Source organism: Abramis brama (assembly GCF_963993115.1).
Source record: "Abramis brama genome assembly, chromosome: 25".
NCBI lineage: Eukaryota > Metazoa > Chordata > Actinopteri > Cypriniformes > Leuciscidae > Abramis > Abramis brama.
In genome coordinates this window covers 3148106-3174947 of record NC_139987.1, presented here as the reverse complement: position 1 = coordinate 3174947, position 26842 = coordinate 3148106, and the positions used below count along the sequence as shown (strand labels likewise).

Sequence of the window (26842 nt, the reverse complement as noted above, 5' to 3'; positions counted from 1 at the left end):
ATGCCGGGCTCTTGGATTTGGGGTGCGCTGGGCAGGTTGGTGTGGCTCTCCTTACTTGCGCCGAGCGCATTGATAATGATCCTTGTTCCTCCAGCATCTATGGCGCATCCACAACCATGTCAGATTCTGAAGAGGATCGGACACACTGTGAGAGTCGGAGCTTTGCACCTGCATCCTCGAGTATTCAGGCAGGATCATCTCAGCGGGAGAGATGCGGACTGGGATGCAGACAGGGAAACGCGGGAAGAGTGGGACATGGTCATCCAAAGTGTGCACGAACAAACCTGGAGGGGTATTAGGACTAAAAGCTCAGCGAATAACCCCCAAAAGGCCTCAAAAAGTAAAACCGCACTCAAACAAGTGGGTACGGATGCTGTGTTTCTACCTCGAGACTCTGTTCTACTCGCTACAGAGACTCTCAATCGACTGGTGGGGCTTTTACCCTACAACCTCACCCTTGAGATAGTCATGGCTGTGGAAGCAGGACTTGGAGAACTCCCTGCTTTCTCCTTTTCCTCGTCGTCTACATCTGCCAGTGGTGATCCTGTGTCGTTCCTGCAAAGTGTTTGCCACACTGTCATCGTGCAAGGAGTTTCTGCCATCATCGCGTTTCCACAAAACAGGGACGAACTGGTGAAGTTGGAATTTATTTCCTTAACGCTACAGATTCCAGTCATCAGCGTCGTCCAGAAGGTATTCAGACGCCAGAGTCAGGTGTGTTTATGTTCATAATAAATGTTTATACTGTCTATTCAGGAAATGCTACTGCAAATGTATTCACCACCATTAAAAAAAAAAAAAAAAAAAAAAAATCATGTAGAAATGTAAATAAATGCTGCAATGTTGGTGAACTGCATTAGTGGAATTAGAGGAAACATGTTGATATGTTTGGAATTGAGGAATGGGATTGTTGGATTCGTTGGAAGCATTAATGAATACACTTTTAGTAGGGTTTGGGGTTTATGCAACACGGACAGTAGCCTATAAATGCGTGATGACACTCATTGATTACACTCTGCTTCTCAAAAAATGTATTTTCCCTTGGATTACTTAATACATATCAGATACAAAAATAACGTGTACAATAGCCTAATTATTACAAATAGTAATGATTCAATTAATAAGGAACTGAAAATATTGAATAATTTTAAACCATAATCACCATCATCAGACAGAAAATGTATATTACAATTTTAAATAACACAGCTGTAAAATATTTTCTTTTTTAAATTAGCATATTCCTCCTGTCATTTTAATTAAATATATAATTTTAAGTAAATACATTTTCATATGTCTGTTTTCATATGTTCTCAAATTTAATATTTTAGACTTATATTTGTAAGTTGCAGTCTGATGACAGAGGTGGTGTTTGGTGGTGTGAGTGAAATTGTAATGTAACTTTTAAAAACTAAACAATAAATGTAATTTGTCAAAACAAATGCCAGGGTAAATTTTTATGCATCTTTCACATTTAGTGCATAAATATCTCCAGTGCTATTTATAAGTGCAGCTGATTTTTTAAGGGTTATTATCAAATGTTCACTATACATTTGCCTATATCTGGATCTCTAACTAGCACTGATGGTGTTTGAGGTCAGTTGGGGTTGGATATATTTTATTAAATTAATATGTTAACCAAGTGAATCACAAAACAGCAATTTAGATACCTGTGGCACATGGTGTTTGTAAAAATGCATTTTGCTAAATGCCCTGAGGGCTGAGCTGTTTTATATCTGATCTTTTGAAGTTAGCACCATCTTCTGGTCAGGTCTTTGTTTACATGGAGATTTATCCTGTCAGATTTCTCTTTGTTTGGAGAAATTTTCGTTGAAGGAGCAAAAACAGACAATATGTGTCTAAAATGTAACTTAATATTAACTTATATATCAATATCACATTTGCAATATGCTTTTTAGGGGGAAACAGCACTCTTGCTCGTGTGATAGCTTATTGCTTAACTATATTGTTATAAATATAATAATCAGGGACTCATACCGGGGCATTTTTTTCCGCATAACTTCATTTTTGAGGGAATGTTTGTTTATTTTGATGGCATTTTTGCCACGAGCTTCCAATAATTTCAGTCCCTGTTGAGTGTCAATCAAGATCCTAGAATAAGGAAATAATAGACTAATCCCATTTTGAGAAAGTAAACGATGTAAGATTAACACCGTTTAAAAGGTTTGTAGCCCACTTACAATTTACAGTTAAATTCCTTCCTGAAGGTTTACTGATTTAAAATGTATTGATTTCTTCATAAAAAGTATGTTGTGTTTATAAACCTGTTATAAACAAGCAAACACGCCTATATCAGACCATGATAACAACTATATTATTTTACACCATTTGATTGATTTATCATTTGTCATTCTGAATACCTTTCAGAATAATTTGAAGGATTCAAGGTTGAAAAGACAAGCTATTCTCCACTGGCCCGAAGAACTGGGGTTTATCAGATCAGCCATTTTTAACAATTCATCTTCAAAACTGCTTGAAACGCACATAATTGTATCACCCTCCAGTGCTTTTTTATGACACAGTGCTAATATCTGGCTGTATCCCAGCTTGCAAATCACGGGCTCCTTCAAGATAAAACATATTCCGGATGATGTAGCCACTCAAAACCTCTTAGGGCCCTATCATACACCCGGTGCAATGCAGCGTCAGGTGCGATGCAAGCGTTTTGCTAGTTTCAGCCCGACGCAATTATCATTTTCACGTCCTGCATCACGTTGTTTAAATAGCAAATGCATTTGCGCCCATTTGTGCGCCCATGGGCTGCTGGTCTGAAAACCTGGTGTTCAGGCGCATTGTTGGTGCGTTGCTATTTTGAGGCAACTGAAATAGACTGCGCCATTGACCAACTGAAACCTGGTCTAAAGTCAATGTATTTTTATTAGTCGCAGTATTTTTATTTATTTTTTTGTTATTTAAAGGGCGTATTAGTAATATGAGCCTATAGGCGGGTCCACAACGCACGTACACTCTGCTTATTACACACACAGGGACGCGCAGCAGCACACAAACATGCCACATATTAACAATAAAAGGAATACAATGTAAAGATTAATATTGTGTACATAAAGATATGGTGGAATTGTCCCGTAGATGGTCTGCTCACGCGTTTTAACCTCGCGCACGAGTAGATCTGTTTACTCGCTAGAGAAGCGGTCAGTTTTTCCGCTTGCAAATTCCGCCATGTAAATAACGAATCCGCCATGGCGCGAGCGCAACTGGCTTTTAAAGGGAATGGGAAATTACCCAAATTAATTCACTTTTTTTTGCACGTTACGCCCAAAACACACCCATTTACTCAAGAGAATAGGGACAACCATTTTAGACCATGCGCTGGGTGCGCCGACCATTTTTCCCGTCGTTAAACTAGCAAAAGTGGACTTGCGCTGTGCGCTTTAGACCATGTGCTTAGATCGTTAAAATAGGGCCCTAAGTGTCTCTTCTTAACTTGTTAGTGGTACTTATTGCTCTCCCACTGGTTAAGTCATTGAGATCTCATGACAACTCCTACAGAAAATAAGTCTGACTTCGTTAAGACATCTTGAAATAAATCCCTGGACAGCTTTTCCTTAATCAATTCTGATTAGCCTGTTTTCTGCCATCTCATAATTGCAGCCCCAGGGGAAATTAAATGGCTCCACTAAGCATTTCATCTGCCAGGGTTTTTTAAGGTCTTGATTTCCTTTGCAGGACAATGTCATGTTATTAATGGCTATTATATAATTAAAACAATGAGATTCCAGATTTCATGTAATAAATGTTGCTGAATCTCCACTGTACTTAGTGGGAAAACGTTTAGAAGTTCTCTTCACATCTGATATACACCGATCAGGCATAACATTATGACCACTGACAGGTGAAGTGAATAACACTGATGATCTCTTCATCACGGTACCTGTTGGTGGGTGGGATATATTAGGCAGCAAGTGAACATTTTGGGCCCTATTTTAACGATCTGAAACGCAAGTGTCAAAGCGCAAAGCGCAAGTAACTTTGTGGGCGGGTCTTGGCGCTGTTGCTATTTTCCCAGCGGGATAAATGACTCTTGCGCCAGGCGCAAATCTAAAATGGGTTGGTCTGAAGTAGCTTCATTATTCATAGGTGTGGTTTGGGCGTAACGTGAAATAAACCAATCAGAGCGTCATCTCACATTCCCTTTAAGAGCAGACGCGCTTTGTTCTAAAGCGGATTCCTATTATAACGGCGGATTTGCCAGACGCGCGCCAGGAGCGGTTCACAGCCAAGGAGACCAACGCTCTCGTCAGGGACGTTGGGGATGGAGAAACCCACCCAAATTAACTTCGGTTAAAAAGGTGTATGATAATTTGGGTAAATGTGTAAGCTAGATGTATGCTTTTATAATAAATTGTCTATCTATCTATCTATCTATCTATCTATCTATCTATCTATCTATCATAATAATGTATGATTTGCAAAAATGAAAACTGCTGCTTCTGTGTAGATGAGAGAATCAAAGTGTATGCGCGTTGTGCACACGCTACATTGATTATGGCCAAGCATGGGCCCTTAAAATAGCATATGAATAACATGCGCAACGCGCCACTGACTTTAAACTATTTTTTCCTGGTTAGTGGCGCAATTGTTTTCTAAACCTGCAAAATAGCATGAAGGAACGTTTGCGCCGGAACACGCCTCCTTTTTTGCGCTGAACCGCCCAGGGAGCGCAAGTTCATTCCCTAGTTTAGCGACGTGCTTCTGTGGAGGGAAAAGCGCGCTTTGCGCGGGTGCAAAATAGGAATGATACATGCGTCAGTGTACAAAGTCAATTGCGCTGGGTGCAAGATAGGGCCCTTTGTCCTCAAAGTTGATGTGTTGGAAGCAGGAAAAATGGGTGAGCGTAAGGATTTGAGCGAGTTTGACAAGGGCCAGTGGTCAGTATCTATCAAAACTGGTCCAAGGAAGTGGTGAACTGATGACAGGGTAATGGGCGGTCAAGGTTCATTGATTCATGTGGGGAGCGAAGGCTGGCCCATGTGGTCCGATCCAACAGACGGGCTACTGTAGCTCAAATTGCTCAAGGCATTAATGCTGGTTCTGATAGAAATGTGTAAGAATACACAGTGCATCACAGTTTGTTGCATATGGGGCTGCATAGCCGCAGACCAGTTAGGGTGCCCATGCTGCTATAATCGCCCTGCCACAAAGCAAAACTGGTACAGGAATGTTGAGGAGCACAACAACAAGTTTGAGGTCCTCCAAATTCCCCAGAACTCAATCCAATTGAGCATCTGTGGGATGTGCTGAACAAACAAGTCCGATCCATGGAGCCCCACCTCACAACTTACAGTACTTAAAAGATTTGCTGCTAACATCTTGGTGCCAGATACCATAGCACACCTTCAGGGGTCTAGTGGAGTCCATGCCTCTAACGGGTCAGGGCTGTTTTGGCAGCAAAAAGGGGACCAACTCAATGTTAGCAAGGTGGTCATAATGGTATGCCTGATCGGTGTTACTATACATCCATATTTTGATGGGTATGATTGATTTCCATGGGAATGACCTGAAAGAGTCAATAAAGCACATTTTTGACCACTGGTCATGCCAATGGACATTAAGTAACAGGAAAACCCAACAATTAAATAAATTTTGGTCCCATGAAATGAGCAACATTTCTGAAATCAAAATCAAATATTTTAGGCTGTATACATTTCCCCCCGTTTTACAGACAAGGCTTAAGCCTAGTCCCAGACTAAAATGCATGTTTAAGCAGTTTTAACTGAGATATTTTAAAATATGTAAAAATAATAATAATAAATATATATATATATATATATATATATATATATATATATATATATATATATATATATATATACAGTGAGGAAAATATGTATTTGAACACCCTGCTATTTTGCAAGTTCTCCCACTTGGAAATCATGGAGGGGTCTGAAATTGTCATCGTAGGTGCATGTCCACTGTGAGAGACATAATCTAAAAAAAAAAATCCAGAAATCACAATATATGATTTTTTTAACTATTTATTTGTATGATACAGCTGCAAATAAATATTTGAACACCTGTCTATCAGCTAGAATTCTGACCCTCAAAGACCTGTTAGTCTGCCTTTAAAATGTCCACCTCCACTCCATTTATTATCCTAAATTAGATGCACCTGTTTGAGGTCGTTAGCTGCATAAAGACACCTGTCCACCCCATACAATCAGTAAGAATCCAACTACTAACATGGCCAAGACCAAAGAGCTGTCCAAAGACACTAGAGACAAAATTGTACACCTCCACAAGGCTGGAAAGGGCTACGGGGAAATTGCCAAGCAGCTTGGTGAAAAAAGGTCCACTGTTGGAGCAATCATTAGAAAATGGAAGAAGCTAAACATGACTGTCAATCTCCCTCGGACTGGGGCTCCATGCAAGATCTCACCTCGTGGGGTCTCAATGATCCTAAGAAAGGTGAGAAATCAGCCCAGAACTACACGGGAGGAGCTGGTCAATGACCTGAAAAGAGCTGGGACCACCGTTTCCAAGGTTACTGTTGGTAATACACTAAGACGTCATGGTTTGAAATCATGCATGGCACGGAAGGTTCCCCTGCTTAAACCAGCACGTCAAGGCCCGTCTTAAGTTTGCCAATGACCATTTGGATGATCCAGAGGAGTCATGGGAAAAGTCATGTGGTCAGATGAGACCAAAATAGAACTTTTTGGTCATAATTCCACTAAACGTGTTTGGAGGAAGAAGAATGATGAGTACCATCCCAAGAACACCATCCCTACTGTGAAGCATGGGGGTGGTAGCATCATGCTTTGGGGTGTTTTTCTGCACATGGGACAGGGCGACTGCACTGTATTAAGGAGAGGATGACCGGGGCCATGTATTGCGAGATTTTGGGGAACAACCTCCTTCCCTCAGTTAGAGCATTGAAGATGGGTCGAGGCTGGGTCTTCCAACATGACAATGACCCGAAGCACACAGCCAGGATAACCAAGGAGTGGCTCTGTAAGAAGCATATCAAGGTTCTGGCGTGGCCTAGCCAGTCTCCAGACCTAAACCCAATAGAGAATCTTTGGAGGGAGCTCAAACTCCGTGTTTCTCAGCGACAGCCCAGAAACCTGACTGATCTAGAGAAGATCTGTGTGGAGGAGTGGGCCAAAATCCCTCCTGCAGTGTGTGCAAACCTGGTGAAAAACTACAGGAAAAGTTTGACCTCTGTAATTGCAAACAAAGGCTACTGTACCAAATATTAACATTGATTTTCTCAGGTGTTCAAATACTTATTTGCAGCTGTATCATACAAATAAATAGTTAAAAAATCATACATTGTGATTTCTGGATTTTTTTTTTTTAGATTATGTCTCTCACAGTGGACATGCACCTACGATGACAATTTCAGACCCCTCCATGATTTCTAAGTGGGAGAACTTGCAAAATAGCAGGGTGTTCAAATACTTATTTTCCTCACTGTATATATATATATATATATATATATATATATATATATATATATGAAGAGTTCAGATGCAAAAGCCTCTAAGTGCCATCTGAAATTTTCTTCTAGAATGATCATTTTTATCAAGCTTGTATATTTAAGTTAAGTAATGTCACTTAAATGACAATTAATAGGTAATTTGCACTGCCATTTAAAGGCAGGGTAGGTAGGACTTTATAAAAATAAAAGATCCAAATTTGTTAAAACTTTCTATATATATCAATACATAATTAAAATGTAAGTACTCTGAAAAAAAGAGTATAAAAATCAAGTGACTCTAGACCGTTTAATCTGTATTAAACACAGCTCATTATTTCGATTCGGGACGAATCAAAGGATTGGCTTAGGCGACTGTCACTCTCTCTCGCAACCATGGCAACCACCCTTTTGCCACGGGATCTGCCCACTTGCGCGCGCACGTTTGATTTGAGGAATTCGAGAGGCACAGAACCTAGGAATAGCAAAACAATGGCAGAGAAAGAGCCATCAAAATTCACATTACCGGCATGCAGTTAGTGAAGGCAAACAAGGCAAAAAAAGAAGACAGTACAAGAAAAGGTAATGAACAAAAAGTCTTTGGATAAACAAAGAAATAAAACGCGTGTCAATATCGGCGTAGCTTTCCAACGACCACCCCGTCCTCGGCCTCTACTTCCTCGGACCCTAGTTGCACGCCACGGCCTCTTGCACGACCTCCTCTGCTTCGCCCTAAAATTATTTTTATTTTACAAAAGGACATTTTACAAACCTACATTTTGCGCATGTGCTCCTGCATGCACTTTTCCAGTCACAACACAGCAATCAAAGGAGGACGCGCTGAAAACTGAAATGCTGTTCTCTTTCTTCATAACTCGTGAGAAGGTTTGAGTTGCAAAGGAATTTGTGACTGTTTCACCTGTTCAACCACATCAAAGTTTCGTAATTAGTAAGTCCGTGCTTTTTCTCTTTTTGTTCTTATGTGCTGAAGGGCTGCTGTGCCTTGGTGAAACGGTGTTTGTACGTGAAGAGCTCTTTTCCAAAACGCCATAAACCTAAAAAGCTGCCTCAAAGAACCAGCAAAAGTAATGATTATGAATGTGTAAAATATTGCAATAAGACATTTTAATTGTTTATTAATTTCTGTGTCGGCTGCAAAGATGAAGTTGACGATATTTGACTCGCGATCTTCGCAGTAGGCTAGTGAACGCATGCACCGGAGAAATGCACATTTATTAGGCTACATAGTTTTATTTTGTTTTGGATGGTTTTGTTTAGAACCAGATTTCTGTAAATATATTCCACATTTTTTAGGCCTGTGAGGCGAGGCTACGGTTCGGTTCACGATGATATAATCTCCAGTTCAAGCACCTTATGTTGTGATTGATAGCCTATATTTACTTTATGTATTTAATCCAGGAATGAAAATATTAATGAATTAATGGAAAAAAAAATATTAAAATTAAGATACAATTAATCCAAAACGAAATTCGTTTTAAAGAAAGGCTTTGTGCTTTCTGTTTTGAGATCTCTGTTAAAGTTTGAAAGTCTTAGTGCAGCTTTCAGAGCGCTCGCGTCCATAATGGAGAACTGTCAAGTAATATTGTTTTTTCCTCATAAATGCAAACACGAAAAATAAAAGACAAAAACTTTTTTAAAAAGACAAACCATAAATTTAGAAAAAAAAGAAAAAAAAGATGGATTTATAGCGTTTTGGGGAAAAAAATTAATGGATTTATACCGTTTTGAAAATGTTTTTTTTTTTTTACTTTGAATTGATCATCAACAATATTGATGTTTGATTTAATAATCACTGTTGCAAGAAGTGCCTAGTTAAGTTTTGTAAGTGGAAAAAGTAGGGGCTGCCACAGATTCTGTTTAGTTAGCTCCTTTATTGTTTTTTTCTATAGCCTAGAATAATATAGGTCAAATGCAGCAAGTCAAAAGACCAACTGGACCTTCTTTGCCAGTTTGCTCACATTTCTTTGAAGGATGGCAAAAATATCGCCTGAATATCGATATCTAGATATTGGAAAAAAATATCGAGATATTCATTTTTGTCAATATCTCCCACCCCTACATGCAGAACACCATATATGTTATGAATCTTACACGAAATTCATCTTCATCACAATGTAACTGATGGTAATGTAAAAAAGTGTATCAATGCAACCTGTTTTTAGCTTATATAACTAGCTCGTTAGCGAATCAAAAAATATATATTTTAAATTTACCAATATCAATATGCTAGCTTGATAGTGAGTACTAAAATACATCTTATTTGTTTATATTCATAAGCAATTAGCATTAGATTTTTTTATTACATGTGATTCTGACATGATGTCACTACATGCACTGTGCTCCTTCCTCTCTGCTTGTCTCAGGTAAATAATGCTCTTCAGCTCAGCGGTTGGAGTCGCGCGTTCATGTGTTTTGGGGGCGTGGCTTTGGAAGGAGCCCAGAAGGGAGGGGGTGGAGTGAATGGAAATAATGAACTGTCTTTAAAACAGTCGTGAGAGGTCTACAGACACTCGATTTTTATACTTTCTTTTTCAGAGTACTTACATTTTAATTATGTATTGATATGTACATAAAGTTTAAACAAATTTGAAAAATAAGTTTTTTAGACCATTCCTACCTACCCTGCCTTTAAGTGAAATTATTGAACTTAAATATACAAGCTTGATAAAAATGATCATTCTAGAAGAAAATTTCAGATGGCACTTAGAGGCTTTTGCATCTGAACTCTTCATATATATATATATAAGGCATGTTTATGAAAGCTACTTAAATATCCTAATTGAACCTAATCCTGGCTTAATCTAAGCCTTTTTGTGAAACCTGGCCTTTGTCTTTAAAGCAGCATGATGCAGTTAAATATGGCATGGAGATGCTAAACAAAAATTAAACAAAAATCAGACCCGGATAAGGACTTATCAAGTTTCAAATGCTTTAAACTAGTTTTGAAGTTCTTGCCCCTCTAGATACAATTCTATTTCAATGCATCACAAATTGAAAAAGAGCAGAGACCGCTTAAAGTAATTGTTTTCAGGGACAGAGAATTGCACAATTGGACATCATGTTGAAAATCAAAATATTTGTTTGCCCCAGAGGAGAATCTGCTTCAGAAACTCAATCTGCAAACAGACGGAGACAGTCCATCAAATCATGCATTACGATAAATATCTGTTGGACCTAAAACTCATGCCTTCCCTTTGTTTGGCAGACAGGAAAAGATGTGCAAAACCCAAATATTATTGGTCAGGAAATGAGCAAAAGTTAAGAAAATGCATTAAAACATCTTAGACAGAATGTTTTTGGCTAGAATATAGATATTTGTGTGTGTGTAGTGATGAATCACAATAAAACACGAGTTGCATGGTGATGTTCCAGTGGTGTCTTCAAAAATCTGGTGAGAAATACACTGCCTTGACCAAAAACAAAAAAAGTCGCTTTTTAGATTTAAATCGGCAAATGCTTAAGAGTCTATGACTGGATCATTATTGGAGTGATTATTATGTTTGCCATTATTAAAACTGTTGCCAAACATATAACATGCTAGAAACATAATAATCATAGCAATAATGATCCAATCATTGACTCTTAAACATCCGCTTATTTAAATCCAAACAGCAACTTTGTTTTGGCTGGGAAGTGTATAATAATAAATGCTTCTCTATCACAGTGAAGCATGGAGGAAGAGTGTCATTGTGTGGAGAGCCTTTTTAGCTGCTGGTATGGGTGAGCAAATTCACTTTGTAAATTCATTTAATGCTTTAGAGTACAGGAGATTATTGCAAAATGGCTTGCTTCTCACAAATGAAAAGTTTTTATCTAAAGAGGAATGATCAGATGTTATTTTTCAACAAGACAAATTGCAAAGGCAACCAAGAAGCGGCTTGAGAACATGTTTTGGCCTGGTCAGAGTACAGATTTGAACCATATAGTGAATATTTGGTCTCACGTTAAACTCAAACTAACTGGGAGACATTTTTCAGTTACTCATGAACTGTTTGATATGAATGCTTGTTGTGAGATATAAACTCGCAATTGCAAGAAATAAAGTCAGAATTGTGAGATAAAAAGTCACAAGTATTTTTTTTATTTTTTATACTGTGGCGGAAACAAGCTTCCATTGTTTGAAGCCATCAACATCGAGTGGAACAGCACGGACTCTTCTTCCAGTAAAAAGCTGTCTGCAGTTTGGAGAAATATATTCTGTGCTGCTACTTTTTATCTACAGTCTGCTAATCTCCTGGCCAGTGATTTGTGATTAAAATGGTTAAGACCATTAAAAGACCACTAAATATTTTGACAGTTTTGGCTTGGCCCATTTTTTTAATGGGGAATTGCCTGAATGAGTAGTAGACCAATCTGTTTAAAATATATATAATTACACAAGTATAATTATCAGGCTAGGTTTTAGATTCATCTGACTCCTAAATACAACCCGTCTGCATGTTAAAAGTCCCACATGTCTTTCTTGCCTTGACATATTTTCTATTGAAACTGGGTGGTTTGGGTGGGACTTGGGAATTGAATTTATGATTTGATGCAGCACAGTCATGAACCATTGTTGTGTCCCAAATGATACACTATATACACAATGTACTTAAACTACGCACTATGTACTCTACTGTCTAGTATGACATGTAGATGGCATGTTTGTCATCCAGCATCTGAGTCTGATGGCTGCAACAGTTGTCCAAATGTGTCCGACATTCCATCCTTTGTTTTTCCAGTTAAATAAGTGCACTTCTTAATGTTGGAATGTTGAGTGCATACACACTACCCAAACTATTTATACTACAAAACGGCATAAATATTCCAATTGTTATGCACCTCATGATTTCATTCTTGCTTGTCAGCGGCAGATGTTAGGTGCAGGGGCATTCTCAATTAGTGTAGTGCAAGATAAGTCATCAATATTTCTGGTTGATTTTCCCAAAAGTAAGGGATTGTAAATTTAAAAATGAATGTCTGCTAAAGGTTAGTTTCAACAACTTTTAGAATCCCAGTATCACATAGATGACCTCAAAGCTAACATGTATAAATTACTTAAAATAACGACCACAAAACTCCATATAACAGCTAAAGCATACCACACAATTATCATGCTAGTTTTAGCACTGCTGCTAAATATAAAAACAAATAAAGTCTAGATGAATTAGTCAACGTCACTTATTGACCAATTGATGATGGATTGTTGACCAATGTGATCCATCCTTACACAAATTTCTTTGTAATGATATCCTTGTTTGTTTCTTCCCAACAGAACCCACTCCATTTCCAGATGGCCATGCAAAATCCTCAAACCCCTCAAGCAGATCTCATCTTCTCCCTGCTGTCCATGAATAACTGGTATGATGTCAGTCTGGTGATGTGTCAACAGATGAACATTTCAGACTTTGTCTTCTTGCTCCATAACAGCTCCAAATTTCATCTGGGCACAGTTCTCAAAATATCCACCAACAGCAGCTCCAAAAGTGACTTTCAAACATCCCTTCAAGGTCAACTGGAGTCCATCAAAGACTCAACATCTACTATAGTGACCTTTGGATGTGACATCAGGGATATACGGAGAATCTTTACCACCATTGCAAAGTTTGGACTGATCCTTCCTGATTACCGCTGGATTATAGGAGACTCTCAAAACGTGGAGGAATTACGGACAGAGGGGCTACCCTTGGGTCTTCTTGCACATGGTCGTATGGGTGAGCCCTCACTGGATCATTATGTCCAGGATGCTTTGGAGCTGGTGGCGCGGGCAGTGGGATCAGCTGCCACTGTGTCTCCAGAGCTGGCATTGATTCCTGGCATCACAAACTGTATGGCAAGACTTGAGACTAAAAATCTCACATCAGGAACCTTTCTGTCCAGGTATTTTATTTGGCACACTGTCTGATGTTGTAATTGTAATATTTGTGTTATTTAAATAGCATGACTGGCATGCTCCGAATGCGAGGGCTGCACTCTTAACAAAAAAAGTAATTTTTTGCCTCTATGGTTCCATGCAGAACCTTTAACTGCCATGGGATCTTTCCATTGCACTAAAGGTTACCTATAGTGGAAAAAGGCTCTTTAGATTATTAAATTCTTCTTTTAAGAACTGAACAAAATAGATATTTTCTTTGGGTAACCAAGAACTGTTCTTTGGGGAACCAAAAGTTGCTCTTGTAGGCATCACTGTAAAAAAACCCTTTTGGAAGAAAAAAAAAATTAAAAGTGTACATTCTTTCGGCCAAATTCTTAGAGAACATCACATTTTTATGCTTATAAGAGTGTCACATCATTAGCTTAGCAACATGCTAATACCAAACTCCATTGGAAGTAAAGTTTCCTGCACTTAAGGAGTGCTATATGTACGAGACATATAATTGCTGAGGAAGTAGTAATCCATAATTCCAAATCAGTCACTTGTGAGGTTCCATTTCATTTTGAATGCTGTCTTAGAAGGCAGCAGAGAAAGCAGGAACATAGATACCCTCTCACTTTCCACCAACCTTTCAGAAAGGTTAGTTTTTACATGATGTAAAATTTGACCATTTTTGACAGACCAAATGAACCATGTCAGAATTCTGATAATCTGTGACTAGTGACTATACAGCACGTCTGCATATTCTATAAGGATTATCCTCTTCATCCACAGCCGAGGAGAGCTTTTTAAGACAGCATATCAAGAGTGTTTTCTCCAACACTGCACTGTCAGGAAACAACTTCACCAACTTCTAACCAAACTGCCTCAGGGCTTAAATTTCACATGCTCAGCACTCCTATCATTACTGATTTAACAGGGTTACCGTTAGGTACACCGTTGCAGAAAAAAAAGAAAAAAAACCAACTCTAAATCGAAGAGAGAAAAATACAAGACACAACAATACCTTTTCCCTAAATTGGAAGGTCAGTCAAGAAGGCTAAATAGTACAGTTTACTAATCTTACTGAATTTACTGAAGTTGCTAATCATTTGAGATGGTCAATCTACAGATAAATGATAATTTTAAAAATTCTATTTTGAAGAAAAGTAGTAAGCCATGCTGTAATGCTATATGTTAAGAAAACGCAGCTAACTACATAGGAGCCATTTAAGGGGAAGTATCTTATTTATTTATTTATTCCAGATGATATAGTCCATTTTATATTTTGCAATTAGAGCAGTATTTATATGGCCCAAAATAAGGATCTCATTAAAACAAAAATGTGACAAAAACACCAATGCATCAGGAAAGTGAAGTGAATGAAAGTCAGTAATGCCATTTTATATTTACTGCCCAAACTATAGATAATATAGGGTGGGACTTAAATTGTATCTATTAGGATTTAATTTGATTATAAAATATTGGGCTTCATTATTAGAAAGCAGCTATTTACTCTAAGGCCAGGTTTCACACTGGACTCGTTTGCTGCGGTCTGAGCTCGAGCGCGATTGTTCCCAGCGCCCCCCACAGCGTTGGTCTGGTTTCACACTCAACTTGATTCTATGGAACCCTGGTGCATTTGCGTGCATCTTACGTCATCGCAGACGTGCACGGCGCATGATAGAAAACAGAACGTGAGTCAATATATTGTGTTTTTTTATTAATTTGGTGCTATTATGTACAGCTGAGTGAACAACACAGGTTTACAGTGTGTTTGACACATAAGGTGGTTTCCTGCTGCTTGCAAACAAACTCTTTTGAGGAGACAGTGGATTTGCATTAATTTGTTGTCCTGATTCCACACGCTATGCGCGAATAGACTGAAGGCTCACTCTTGCTCGTATCCAGAGTAAATCATCAACACTATCATCCCTTACATGCGTTTTATTTAACTAAATACATCATAATCAGCCAAAACGCATGCGCAGGCACCCGAGTCCGTGTTGCTTTCACATTTATGCGAACCGTGACACGGTTCGAGTGCAACCGAACTCAGACCACCTCCTCCAGGTAGTCTCGGGATCGGTTCCACATGACAGTGTTCACATTAGCAATTTTTCATGCGATCTGTGCCCCGTTCCCAACTAAACTGCCAGTGTGAAAGCACCCTGAGCCAAGACTAGGCCTTGGTTCATTTAGGATATTTCAGTAGCTTTTATAAACATGCCTTAGAAAAATACATTACTGGTGTGCATCTTGAGACAAAACAATGGCACTGACATATTTTAAGATAGTTTTTAAGATCAGTGCAAGTTTGCTTAGGTCTTGTGTTTTGTGGTATTTTAAGTGTTTTTGTGGTGTTGTGGTAATTGTTCTGGATAATTACACTAAGTATCTTTCTTGGATGTATCATGCAAAATAAAGGCAACTACAGTACATACCTGTATGTACACACCAACACACCACACCACACCAACGCATGACAATGTTCTGCTTGTTGTAAGCACACACTGCTATTTCGTCTGCTGCTTTAAATCCTCGAGCTATTTAAAGTTAAGAGGCTTTCGCACCGGAGGATCCTTTTCATAGTTCCTAGAACTGCTGGTGGAAGTACCAGGATTTTTGGCGTGTTCGCACCACAGGAACTAGGAACGATTTTAGTTCTAGAAACTCCTTTTGGAGGAACTAATTTACCTCCTACTTCAGAGTCGGTCTAAACCAGCACTATAGGAACTACCAGTGACGTTAGTGTACACTGATTGGCCGAACACCTGCGAAACACCAACACACGTCATTTTTAAAAAAGCTGTGTAAACACAGATTATATAGCTGTATATTTTTACTCCAGAAACTAACTCTTTTTTATATATATGTATATATATATAGTTTAGGACCCAAGGACCAGATGTTTGAAAGAAGACCCGGAGTCAGAATTATAAAAAATTGAAGAAAAGTTTTACTGAAGTTAGTTTGCAGTTTCATCAGCAGAAGACTCACACAGGAGTTCGTAGGCCGCCCCACTTACAGTTACAAAGATCACAGCAGTTATACCCTACACCAAGGTCTAAGCTATGTCCTTGCTTCAGGTTGCAGTTTCTGATTGGCTAAGAAAAAGATAAACATAGTAATTTTCCACACATAAACAGATACACTGAAGCATATCTCCATTGATTAGGCAGCTGACACTCAGACCTTCCAGGTCAGATTTGAGTCGCTGGGCGCCAGCATGTCCAGAACAACAACTCAGTCAATCTCCAATAATGCCAGTGGTTCCTTAACCTGTAACCAAGAAGATTAACACACACACCAACACACAGCTTTTCCAAGGTTGGATTTGGCCAGGCTCTAACTATAAACAGGAGAGTCCTCTCAAAACATCAAGATAATGCGTTCTTTCTCTCAAGGAGAGCTACACTTTAGTCTAACTGGAAAGTAAGGCTTTAACAAAGAAATGGTCCCTTAAACTATTGGCTTCAGTGACCCCTATATGTTTTAACATGTTGAAGACCTTTCTGAAACACAAAACAAGTCCCTATTTCATTTCTGGAAGCCGGGATAAATAAGCAAGCACTGTTACTGCATTCAGATATCAAATACAGACATTAAGGAATACATGAAAAGAACATTTCAGTAATCACACTGGTAACTTCTATAACAAAGTAAAATCTCCAGAGAAGTCATTCAACTCATTTGATATTTAGAAGGAAAAATATTGATTAATACCTTGATTATAATATACATTGAAGCAGCAGTGGATTCCAATCCACCCCCTTCAATATATATATATATATATATATATATATATATATATATATATATATATATATATATATATATATATATATATATATATTAGTGGTGTAACGATTCCCTCATGTCACGATTCGATACATATCACGATACAATATTATTGTGATACTCCAAGACATATGATAAAAGGTTAACAAAAGATTTACTGTTGATTAAAATGCTAAATTTGATATTACATTGTGTGTGTAAATGAATAGGATGGACTTGGTGTTGAAACCCAATGCACAATAGAGACAGCAGAATAACAATATTCATGATTCTGAAGCTGAAAATACAGAATTATTTTAGACTAATATTCTTGCACTCTTTCACTGACTAGATATATTTAAAATAATGTATAATGTCGGCCACTTTTTACTGGTAACATCAGACATTTGGCCTATCAGGACCCACAAATATTCCCCCATTGTATTATTATAAATTATATTCAATATTATATATAGTAGTTTAATGTAGTACTGACACTAAAACTTCCTAACTATCCACAATATATATTATCACCATCCACGATACATATTGTTGCATTATTGTATTGCGATATATTGTGACACGATATATTGTTACACCCCTAATAAATATATATATATATATATATATATATATACAGTACTGTGCAAAAGTCTTAGGCATGTTAATTTTTTCTGTTTCTTCATGTAATCACAGACGGACTCGATGATGGTGAGATCAGATCATACCAGATCATATATATATAATTTACTCCAGAAACTAACTCTACGAACATGGAAAACAGTGATAGATGGGCCTCTTAACCTTTAAGCTAAGGAGAAAATTCAACACAACTTTGAGGGGACCAAGCAAAACATGATTATGTATTTCAGCTCAGCTAGCAACGCTGGACACACGGCAAACGCTAATCCTTTTCATATACTGTCTACTTACTATGTATAACAGTTATATCTAATAACGTATTAAGCCGCGTTTCCACCGCAGGAACTTTCCCCAGGATCTAGGAACTTTGGGGTGGTACTCTGTGTGTTTACACCGCAAGAACCAAGGTCTAAATGAAGTTCCGGGTAAATATTTACCCATCCGAAAGTCCCTGCTCGCGAGGTAGTACTTTTTCAAAGTGCAGGAGCTTTCAGGGGTGGGACTTGGGCACTGAACATGCTGATTGGTTGAGTTCATGACACATTTTGATTGGTTGACTCCACGCAGCATTTTATTCAACCACCATCTGTTGCGGTGCGTGCAGTAACAGTATTATTCGAAGTAACAGTAACTATTCGAATCAATAATGGAGTTTAAAAAATACAACCGATGGACCGACGACGAGGTTCAGGCTTTATTAATCTTAAATTCAGAGGATGAAATTCAGTGGGAACTGTAAAGTCGCTCACAGTCCTACGTCACCGGACTATTTGCGTAATCTTCACGGTACTTGACGCGGCTAGCAACCAGGTCTAGGGGGAAAAAAGTAAAAAAGTTCCTGGTAAAAAAGTTCCTGGGACAGATTGTTCCGGGTAATATCGGTGGAAACGCAGCTTTAGACAGTACTGTTAGACAGATCGTAAACTAATGAACACGGAGAATGGGAGCGCTGTCAAAATAAAGGTCTGCCGTGCCGTCAAAATAAAAGTTACAACAACAAGCTTGACTTAAGTCACTTAAGAGTTCCTGCTGATGGTACTACAAATGCAACCAGGTTCCTAAGGGAACCATTAGTTCTCGGGGAACCACCCTGCTGGCTACTTCTAAGAACTAAGTTCCTAGAACTACCCGATGCTACCCGAAAGCCCCTTTAGATGGATTCTGATTTTGCTGTCAAAGCTTTTATCGTTCCTCAACTGGGAAAAATTATTCTGGAAATGAACAATATAATTTATCTGTGTTGTTATAGTTGTGGTGTGGACTCTGCTATTCTCATATAGAATGATTATTAAAACTATACAGATATAGTTATAGTCCTTGGTGTGAACAGGCCTTTGGATCAGAGGTGTTTTGTTATAAAATTAGGTGTAAATTGGTTTGACGCTGTATTTCCTTTAGAATTAGACTGGATTGGATAAAATCTATTTTCTCTTGATTCTCAGATACATGGCCAACACGTTGTTTGATGGCCTGAGCGGCTACATCAGTGTTCAAGAGGAATCTACCATCATCTCTGAAAGCCATCACTTCATATGGAATCTTCAGCATGACCCAATAGGCAAGCCCATGTGGACGCGTCTCGGCAACTGGAAGCAAGGCAAAGTGGTAATGGATTACGGTGTTTGGCCTAATAAGAGACAGTCTCTGCCAGGGGGAGACTGGCGGCATTCATCACGTCTGCACTTGCGAGTCGTCACCCTGGTAGAACACCCGTTTGTCTTCACCCGAGATGTTGATGAAGAAGGTTTGTGCCCGGCTGGCCAGCTGTGCCTTGACCCCCAAACAAACGACACAGCCTTGCTGGAAAGTCTTTTTCAGGGTTTGCAAAGTGCCAATGACACCGTGCCCATGGAGTTTAAAAAATGTTGCTATGGCTATTGCATTGATCTTTTAGAGAAGCTGGCAGAGGACATGGGGTTTAAGTTTGACCTCTACATAGTGGGAGATGGGAAATACGGAGCTTACAAGAGCGGTCGCTGGTCAGGGCTGGTCGGGGACCTCATGAGCGGGGCTGCGCATCTGGCTGTCACTTCCTTCAGCATCAACTCAGCACGCAGTCAGGTCATTGACTTCACCAGCCCGTTCTTCTCCACCAGCCTGGGAATCCTTGTCAGGACTATGGATACTGCTGCACCCATTGGTGCCTTCATGTGGCCTCTGCACTGGAGTATGTGGCTCGGAATATTTGTGTCTTTACATCTGACGGCCGTGTTCCTGACCTTGTACGAGTGGAAAAGCCCTTTCGGGATGACCCCAAGGGGGAGGAACAGGGAGCGTGTCTTTTCTTTCTCCTCTGCGCTAAACGTTTGCTACTCAATCTTATTCGGCAGGACTGCCGCCATTAAGCCGCCAAAGTGTTGGACTGGCAGATTCCTCATGAACCTCTGGGCCATTTTCTGTTTGTTCTGCCTATCAACGTACACAGCTAATCTCGCTGCTGTAATGGTTGGTGAGAAAACCTACGAGCAACTCTCAGGTATACATGATCCCAAGGTAAGAGTAACTTGCGCATTTCAAATGGTTAAGAGGTTAAAAATATACTTGCTGGTTGCTGAATATGGTCCTCTTGCTTTTCAAGCTCCACCATCCATCACAAGGTTTCCGCTTTGGAACTGTTCGGGAGAGCAGCGCTGAGGACTATGTGAAAAAAAGCTTTCCAGAGATGCATGAATACATGAGACGATACAATGTCCCTACAACCCCTGATGGAATAGATCATCTTAAGTAAGTCGTAATCGTTATTGCAAAGTGGCATCGACCACTGAAGCAGCACTAATTCACTGGATGCCCTCTACCATGTCCTTCTTTAGATGGCTTTCCCTTCTTGCTATGTTGTACAAATCCATGTGGTTTCCCCGGACAAGACTAGGAATGAATAGACTTGTTTGACTGATGTTTGAACTGTGAGAAAACGCATATTCCTACTCGTATTCCTGGCTGACTGCAAAGCATACATTCTACATGGCATGCAGAACACATACTGTATGTCTACTTGTTAAATTATCTAACTCATTGCAAAGCATACATTTTAAGGTGCAAAACACAAATTCCTTCTCATTCAATGATCTGACTCACATGCATTACTGGACTTATAATATATACGATCAAACACTAAATAATTATATGTAATAGTGAATATATAAATGAAAATCTGATTATATAGGTACAAATCTTAATATTTGTTTATAAGCCTGAATATATACATTTAAATCCGAATGTATAAGTCTGAATATATAGTTACAAATCTGAATATATATATAATCTGAATATATAGTTATAAGTCTGAATATATAAGTATAAATATGAACATATAGTTATAACTCTGAATATACAAATGTAAATCCTGAATATATAGTTGTAAGTTTAAGATATAGTTTAAGTCAGATATAAGTCAGAATGTATAATTTATAAATCCTAAATATATAAATGCATATGTCTACTTATGGCCTGAATTTTAGCACAGGATTGTAAATATTGCTCATACTTTTACTCATTCCAACAAGTTCCAAGCTTATAATGTGCTAAATTTCTTATTAGCATGCAGGTTAAATGAGTAAAGTAATTCATCCAGATGAACAGATTGAATCAAGAATTGAAAAATATTGCTGTCAGACTGTAACTCCACAAACAGCATGAATGAATGCACCTGAGTGCAAATGCGTCTTCCCTCTCTTTCATGCGCAATAAGCTGTGTGAAAAGCATGTTCTCGCATATTTGGGTGCTTAAGAAAAAGGATCTACCACCCACAGATTTTGCTATCCTAGGTATTAATCTCTCTGTTTGTCTGTCTGGCTATCTATCTATCTGTCTGTCTGTCTGTCTGTCTGTCTTTCTATCTTTCTATCTATCTATCCGTCCGTCCATCATCTATCTATCTATCTATCTATCTATCTATCTATCTATCTATCTATCTCTCCGTCTGTCTGTCCGTCCATCCATCCATCCATCCATCCATCCATCCATCCATCCATCCATCCATCCATCCATCCATCCATCCGTTATAGCTATATATTCAAAGAAAACTTGTTTTATTTGTTGATGCTTTCTCTATACATACACAATCTTATTTTGTTGTTATTGTTTTTTAGAAGTTCTGGCCAACAATTTGTACAACTGGGATTTTTAATATAAGTATTTAATTGTAGGAATGACCAAAGCAAACAAGTCAATGGCAAGAGTTTTCAGACGTCACGTAAGTGTTCGACAGGCCACACTTAACTAAATTTTAAAGAAGTTTTCCTCCTTTCATATCCTCTGTTGCAAGTCTGAAACTTCTCTTTTGAGTTTCCACAACCTTCAGGATATGATTTGATGCAGCCCTCAAATCAGACCACATACTCCAAAATATTGCCACAGTGTATAATTCCTTCAAGCAGGGCAGAATGAATAGATTTCAGGAGAAGTAGATGAAATTTGCAACATTTCCCTAAGAAGGTTAGCAAGGTCTCTCCTTTTCAATCAATCCAACACGTGTTTTTGCAAGATAACATTTTGAATTCCTTAGGATAAACAAGGATGCAACTGCTAGTAGTAAAGTCAGGTTATGGACTTTCTATGTTCCCTTCTATGAGTATGAATAGGTAGTTGGTTCAAGTAGTTTTAATTCATTGTGAGGACTTCAGGACTAATGGACTGATCCAACGATCAAAAGTTCATATTGTGACTACATGACATTGTACATCCAAAAAAACAAAAAAAACACTGACTGCAGCAAATATTGTCTGTGTGTCACTGTGTAATAGCAAACTGTTTGATACTATTCCAGGGATGATCCCCAAAAGCTGGATGCTTTTATAATGGACAAAGCTCTTTTAGACTATGAAGTGTCTATTGATGCAGACTGCAAAATGCTGACAGTGGGAAAGCCATTTGCAATTGAAGGCAAGTAAATGAACATTTCTTACTCGCTTGGTATTTGTTTATGGGTTACAGAGTGAATGAACTATAGTGCACATGCTGCTCTAATAGCTAAAATAATAATAATAATAAAAATAAACATTGTCCTTCTGTTCACAGGCTATGGCATTGGGCTCAAACAGAACTCTCCTCTGACTTCAAATATCTCTGAGTTGGTCAGTCAGTACAAATCTGATGGATTTATGGACACGCTACATGATAAGTGGTACAAGGTGGTACCCTGTGGTAAAAGAAGCTTTGCAGTCACAGAGGTAAGTCATGATACAAACTGAAAATCAGAAATGCGTTCAGTTTGATGTTCACTCGATAAAGCTGTTAAAATATTGATACTTTGCAGTCACGTGATATCTGGCGGGCAACAAACGCGGTTAGTGCATCCAATCGCACAACAACTATCTGACATGTCGTGTACACCTCAAAACACCAACTTTTGTATATTTAAACTGGCAACGTCCTGGCAAGATCCTTGATTAGTTTACTGGTTTTCGTTGCTAGAGAATGACGTTCTTGCCCGCCAGCCAGTACAACTGACGTCACGTGCAAAGTATCAATATGATTGATATAGTTAGGCTATGCACAATTCATGGCTAGAACTTATGGAAGGGCATGTCTTTTTTAGGACTGCAACTAAAAAACCTAAATCAACTAAATCATTTTTCTGACATTTGTGTATGAGTGCGTGTGCGTGTGTTAGTGTTTGAGAGAAGTGTCTGGCTACTTAAATTGTGCAGATGATCTCCTTTTGTGTTTTGCTAAATAATAAGGGGTTCTTTGTGAGGGTGACTAAATGCTTAAGTTTATTCATGGGTGAACTATTCCTCTTTTCTAACCTTGACTTTCCGTTGTCATTCCCAGACTTTACAGATGGGGATAAAGCACTTCTCAGGGTTATTTGTCATGCTATGCATTGGAGTGGCCCTGTCTCTCCTCACCACACTGGGTGAACACATCGTCCATCGCTGGCTGATACCCAGAATACCGGAGTCGTCACATTATAAGTACTGGCTCCACACCAGTCAAGTATGTGCATTTGTAGAGTTATAGGCTGGTTTTATTAAACATAATTACATGTAAATTTGGTAACATGTTGTAGTAGTAAGGGAATGATTTTCCTCATTTATTCACTTTGAAATTCTCAGCACTTCTTCCCTGAATAATACTTAATTTAATTGTTTTTCAGAGATTACATCGAGCAATTAACCCGACTTTCAAAGAAGACAAATTACAGACTGTTGCAAAACCGGAGAAAAGGTAAATTGTTTTAAATACTGTCTAGCATTCAAGCAACATTGAATTCAAGTCCTGAAGTAGTGTCATTCTCGGATAATTGTGCTTCTTTCAATTTAAGTGTACATATTCTATTCAGCTTTATTTATGTTAACAAACAAGGTTTTAAAAGGTTTAATTTAACTCTGCAATTGATATGACAATCTTTCTTCCAGGACACAAAGAGAAATTTTGAAGAATGTCCTTGTTCGTCTTTTTCTTGTAATTACAATAAATAGGAGCTTTCGCACTTCTAAAAATGACATAAAGCACCATTAAGTATCATACAATTAGTCACATGACTTGTGTGCTACAATATTAGTATAAGTCTTTTGAAGGCATTATTTGTTGTTCTGATTTTTATTAGACCAATTTTGTGAAACAGATCAGGCAGTTCATTAAAAGATTTGACCCACAAGAACAATTCATTCATGATTTCTGCATTTCTCATGAACACGACAAGGAAAGCCAGGTTAGATTTGAAGATTTTCATTGACAGTTTCTCACCCAAAGATATAATATGCCTTCAGAACACTTAAAATAGCACACAAGTAAAAAAATAAATTAGTTTTGTTTCATATGCATGGAAAAGTGCAACCCTTCTTTCAAAAATTCTCTTTTTGTGTTGTACAGAAGAAAGTCATATGGATTTGGAATGACATAAGTTTGAGTAAATGATCACAACTATTACTTTGCATAACATGCTTCCTAAAATGTGTATTTATATACTGATATTGTGATATCATTCTTGTCCTGACTAAGCTGCAATGTTGGAAACAACCAACAAATGCCATGGAACTCTTTGGGAACTTCCAACAGCAACAGGCAAAAACTGTCCAATCAAGAGGGACAACAAAATGACCTGGAATGTTCGCATTGTAAAGAACTGCTGTCCCCACAGGAGAAGAGACAGCTTCCATTACAGGCCACATCTAACGGAAGAACCGACTTGCTGGGCCTTGCCCAGAACCCAATAGTACAGGAATTGACAGATCTGGAAACACAAATCCAGCTTATCAAAAAGCAACTGCAGCTTGCCATGAAGAAGAAAAAAGATCTGGAGCAGTATCAGAAGACAGAGATTTCGACCGAGTCCTAGACTTGTGGGAAATATGGCTGGAGTTTTATAGGTTACATTGTTCAAAGGCTTGGACCTACTGGGTGATTATTTCAATTGCAGCTCCTAAGGGGAGCAAGACTTTCTCAACACATTCTCTGAAGTCTTTTTTTATTTAGTTTTTTTATTTTTATTTTTATTCCTCATTGAACCGAACCTGAAAAAGGGACAGAGGGAGTCAAATTGGATATAAGCAGTGTGTATTTCTGTATTCCCAGAAGTTAAATTCTGAGGATACCTTGTTTTTATGTGGGGACGAGAAAAAAACTGCCTAAAGGGAAGACATTCATGTGTCAAAATGACATTTATTTTAGGTGTCAAACTGTGATGTATGATAGCGTCTCCTGCATATTGATTCTAAGAAGAAAGCCACGCCGTTGTCTCTGGAGTTGTAACAAGAAAGAGTTAACCTTGAACACACGCTGTTAACCTTGAATGGTTATGTTTCTATAAATTAAAATGTCTTTGAGATATGTTTGTGTGAGATTTATTGCTTTCAAATCTTCAAAAATTAGTTTCAAGTGTCTTTTTCAATATAATGAATTAATTTGGATGAGATCTGGTGTGACCATGATAGGAATCATAAGGGAATTAATGGTTCTGGTTTCCAATTCTGATTCCAACTAACATTTCCAGTTCATTTTTTTTTTTTAAGTGAAGGACGAGAGAGGACCAGGCCTGGGACATTTATGTTGTTGTTTTGTTTTTGTTTAGCGAAGGGCGATGGGGTGTATGTGATGAGCAGGGCGGGGCCGAGAGCCATGGGAGCGGAGCAAAGCCAGTAGAGCGATTGTTAATGTGTCACACCGGTCTCGAGTCCCACGGAGGAGCTCCAGGATAAAAAGAGAAGAGATGACAATGAAGGACGAGAGAGGACTAGGTCTGGGATATTTATGTTGTTGTTTAGGTGGCAGTTGTCCATGAGGGGCTGCCGCTTTTGTTTTGTTTTTGTTTTTGTTTTGTAATTAAAGTTACGTTGAACATTCAGCCATCCCGCCACCTTCTTCCCTGAACTTTGCTACACTGGTGCCGAAACACGGGAGGAAGGAGGAATGCGCTGTCAAAGAGCCCTTGTCGCTGTGGGAAATCTGTGGTGCCATCGAGGAGTGACTTGCCGAGAGGGACGGATGAAATCATTGCTTTCTGCTTGAGCATGAGAGGGACGGCTGCCATCGGAAGGAGCCAGAGGAGTCGCCACAGTTTGATGGGGTCTGCTCCTGTCCACCGTATGGGGAAGATCAGGCAGAATGGAGCGGGACTCGCTGCCGGATACCAAAATGGAAGGAGCGGTCGCCTCCAGTCAGAAGACGGTGGAGTTAAGGGCCGTCCACAGTGCCACCACCATTGCAGAGGATTTCACCCAGCTGGTGGAGGACTGGATTGAAGTACGTTTTGTGAACAGGACCAAGATTTGTTTTCTTCTTTTTCTTTCCTCTGTCTCTCTGTATCCTTCTTTCTCCTTTTCTCTCTCTTCGTCTATACTTACCCCCAGGTACTGCGGCCACCATGAAGGCCATGAAGCGCAGTCTGCAAAGGGCGATGGGGTATATGTGACGAGCAGGGAGCCGTGGGAGCAAAGCGAGGCCAGAAGAGCGTGGAGCGACACCTGCGAGTCACACCGGTCTTGAAATCCACGGAGGAGCTCCAGAAGGATAAAAGGAGGAGTGATGACAGTGAAGGATGAGAGAGGACAAGGCCTGGGACATTTATGTTGCTGCTTTGTTTCTGTTTATGCAGCAGTTATCCATGAGGGGCTGCCGCCTTACTTTCGTTTTGTGATTTCTTTATTTTGTCATTAAAGTTATGTTG

At 38.9% G+C, this 26842-nt stretch overlaps 1 protein-coding gene across 1 annotated transcript; it reads left to right on the top strand.

Annotated features, from left to right (window-relative positions):
• grin3a (glutamate receptor, ionotropic, N-methyl-D-aspartate 3A) lies at window positions 1–25506 on the top strand (the record flags this gene model as incomplete). Its single annotated transcript, XM_084104940.1, has 9 exons — window positions 1–714; window positions 12732–13336; window positions 19175–20225; window positions 20311–20456; window positions 22499–22614; window positions 22750–22901; window positions 23506–23670; window positions 23831–23901; window positions 24679–25506. 9 exons carry the CDS (start codon window positions 1–3, stop codon window positions 25013–25015), a joined length of 3357 nt encoding a protein of 1118 aa, XP_083961066.1. The 3' UTR covers window positions 25016–25506.
• Between the last annotated feature and the right edge of the window lie 1336 nt (window positions 25507–26842).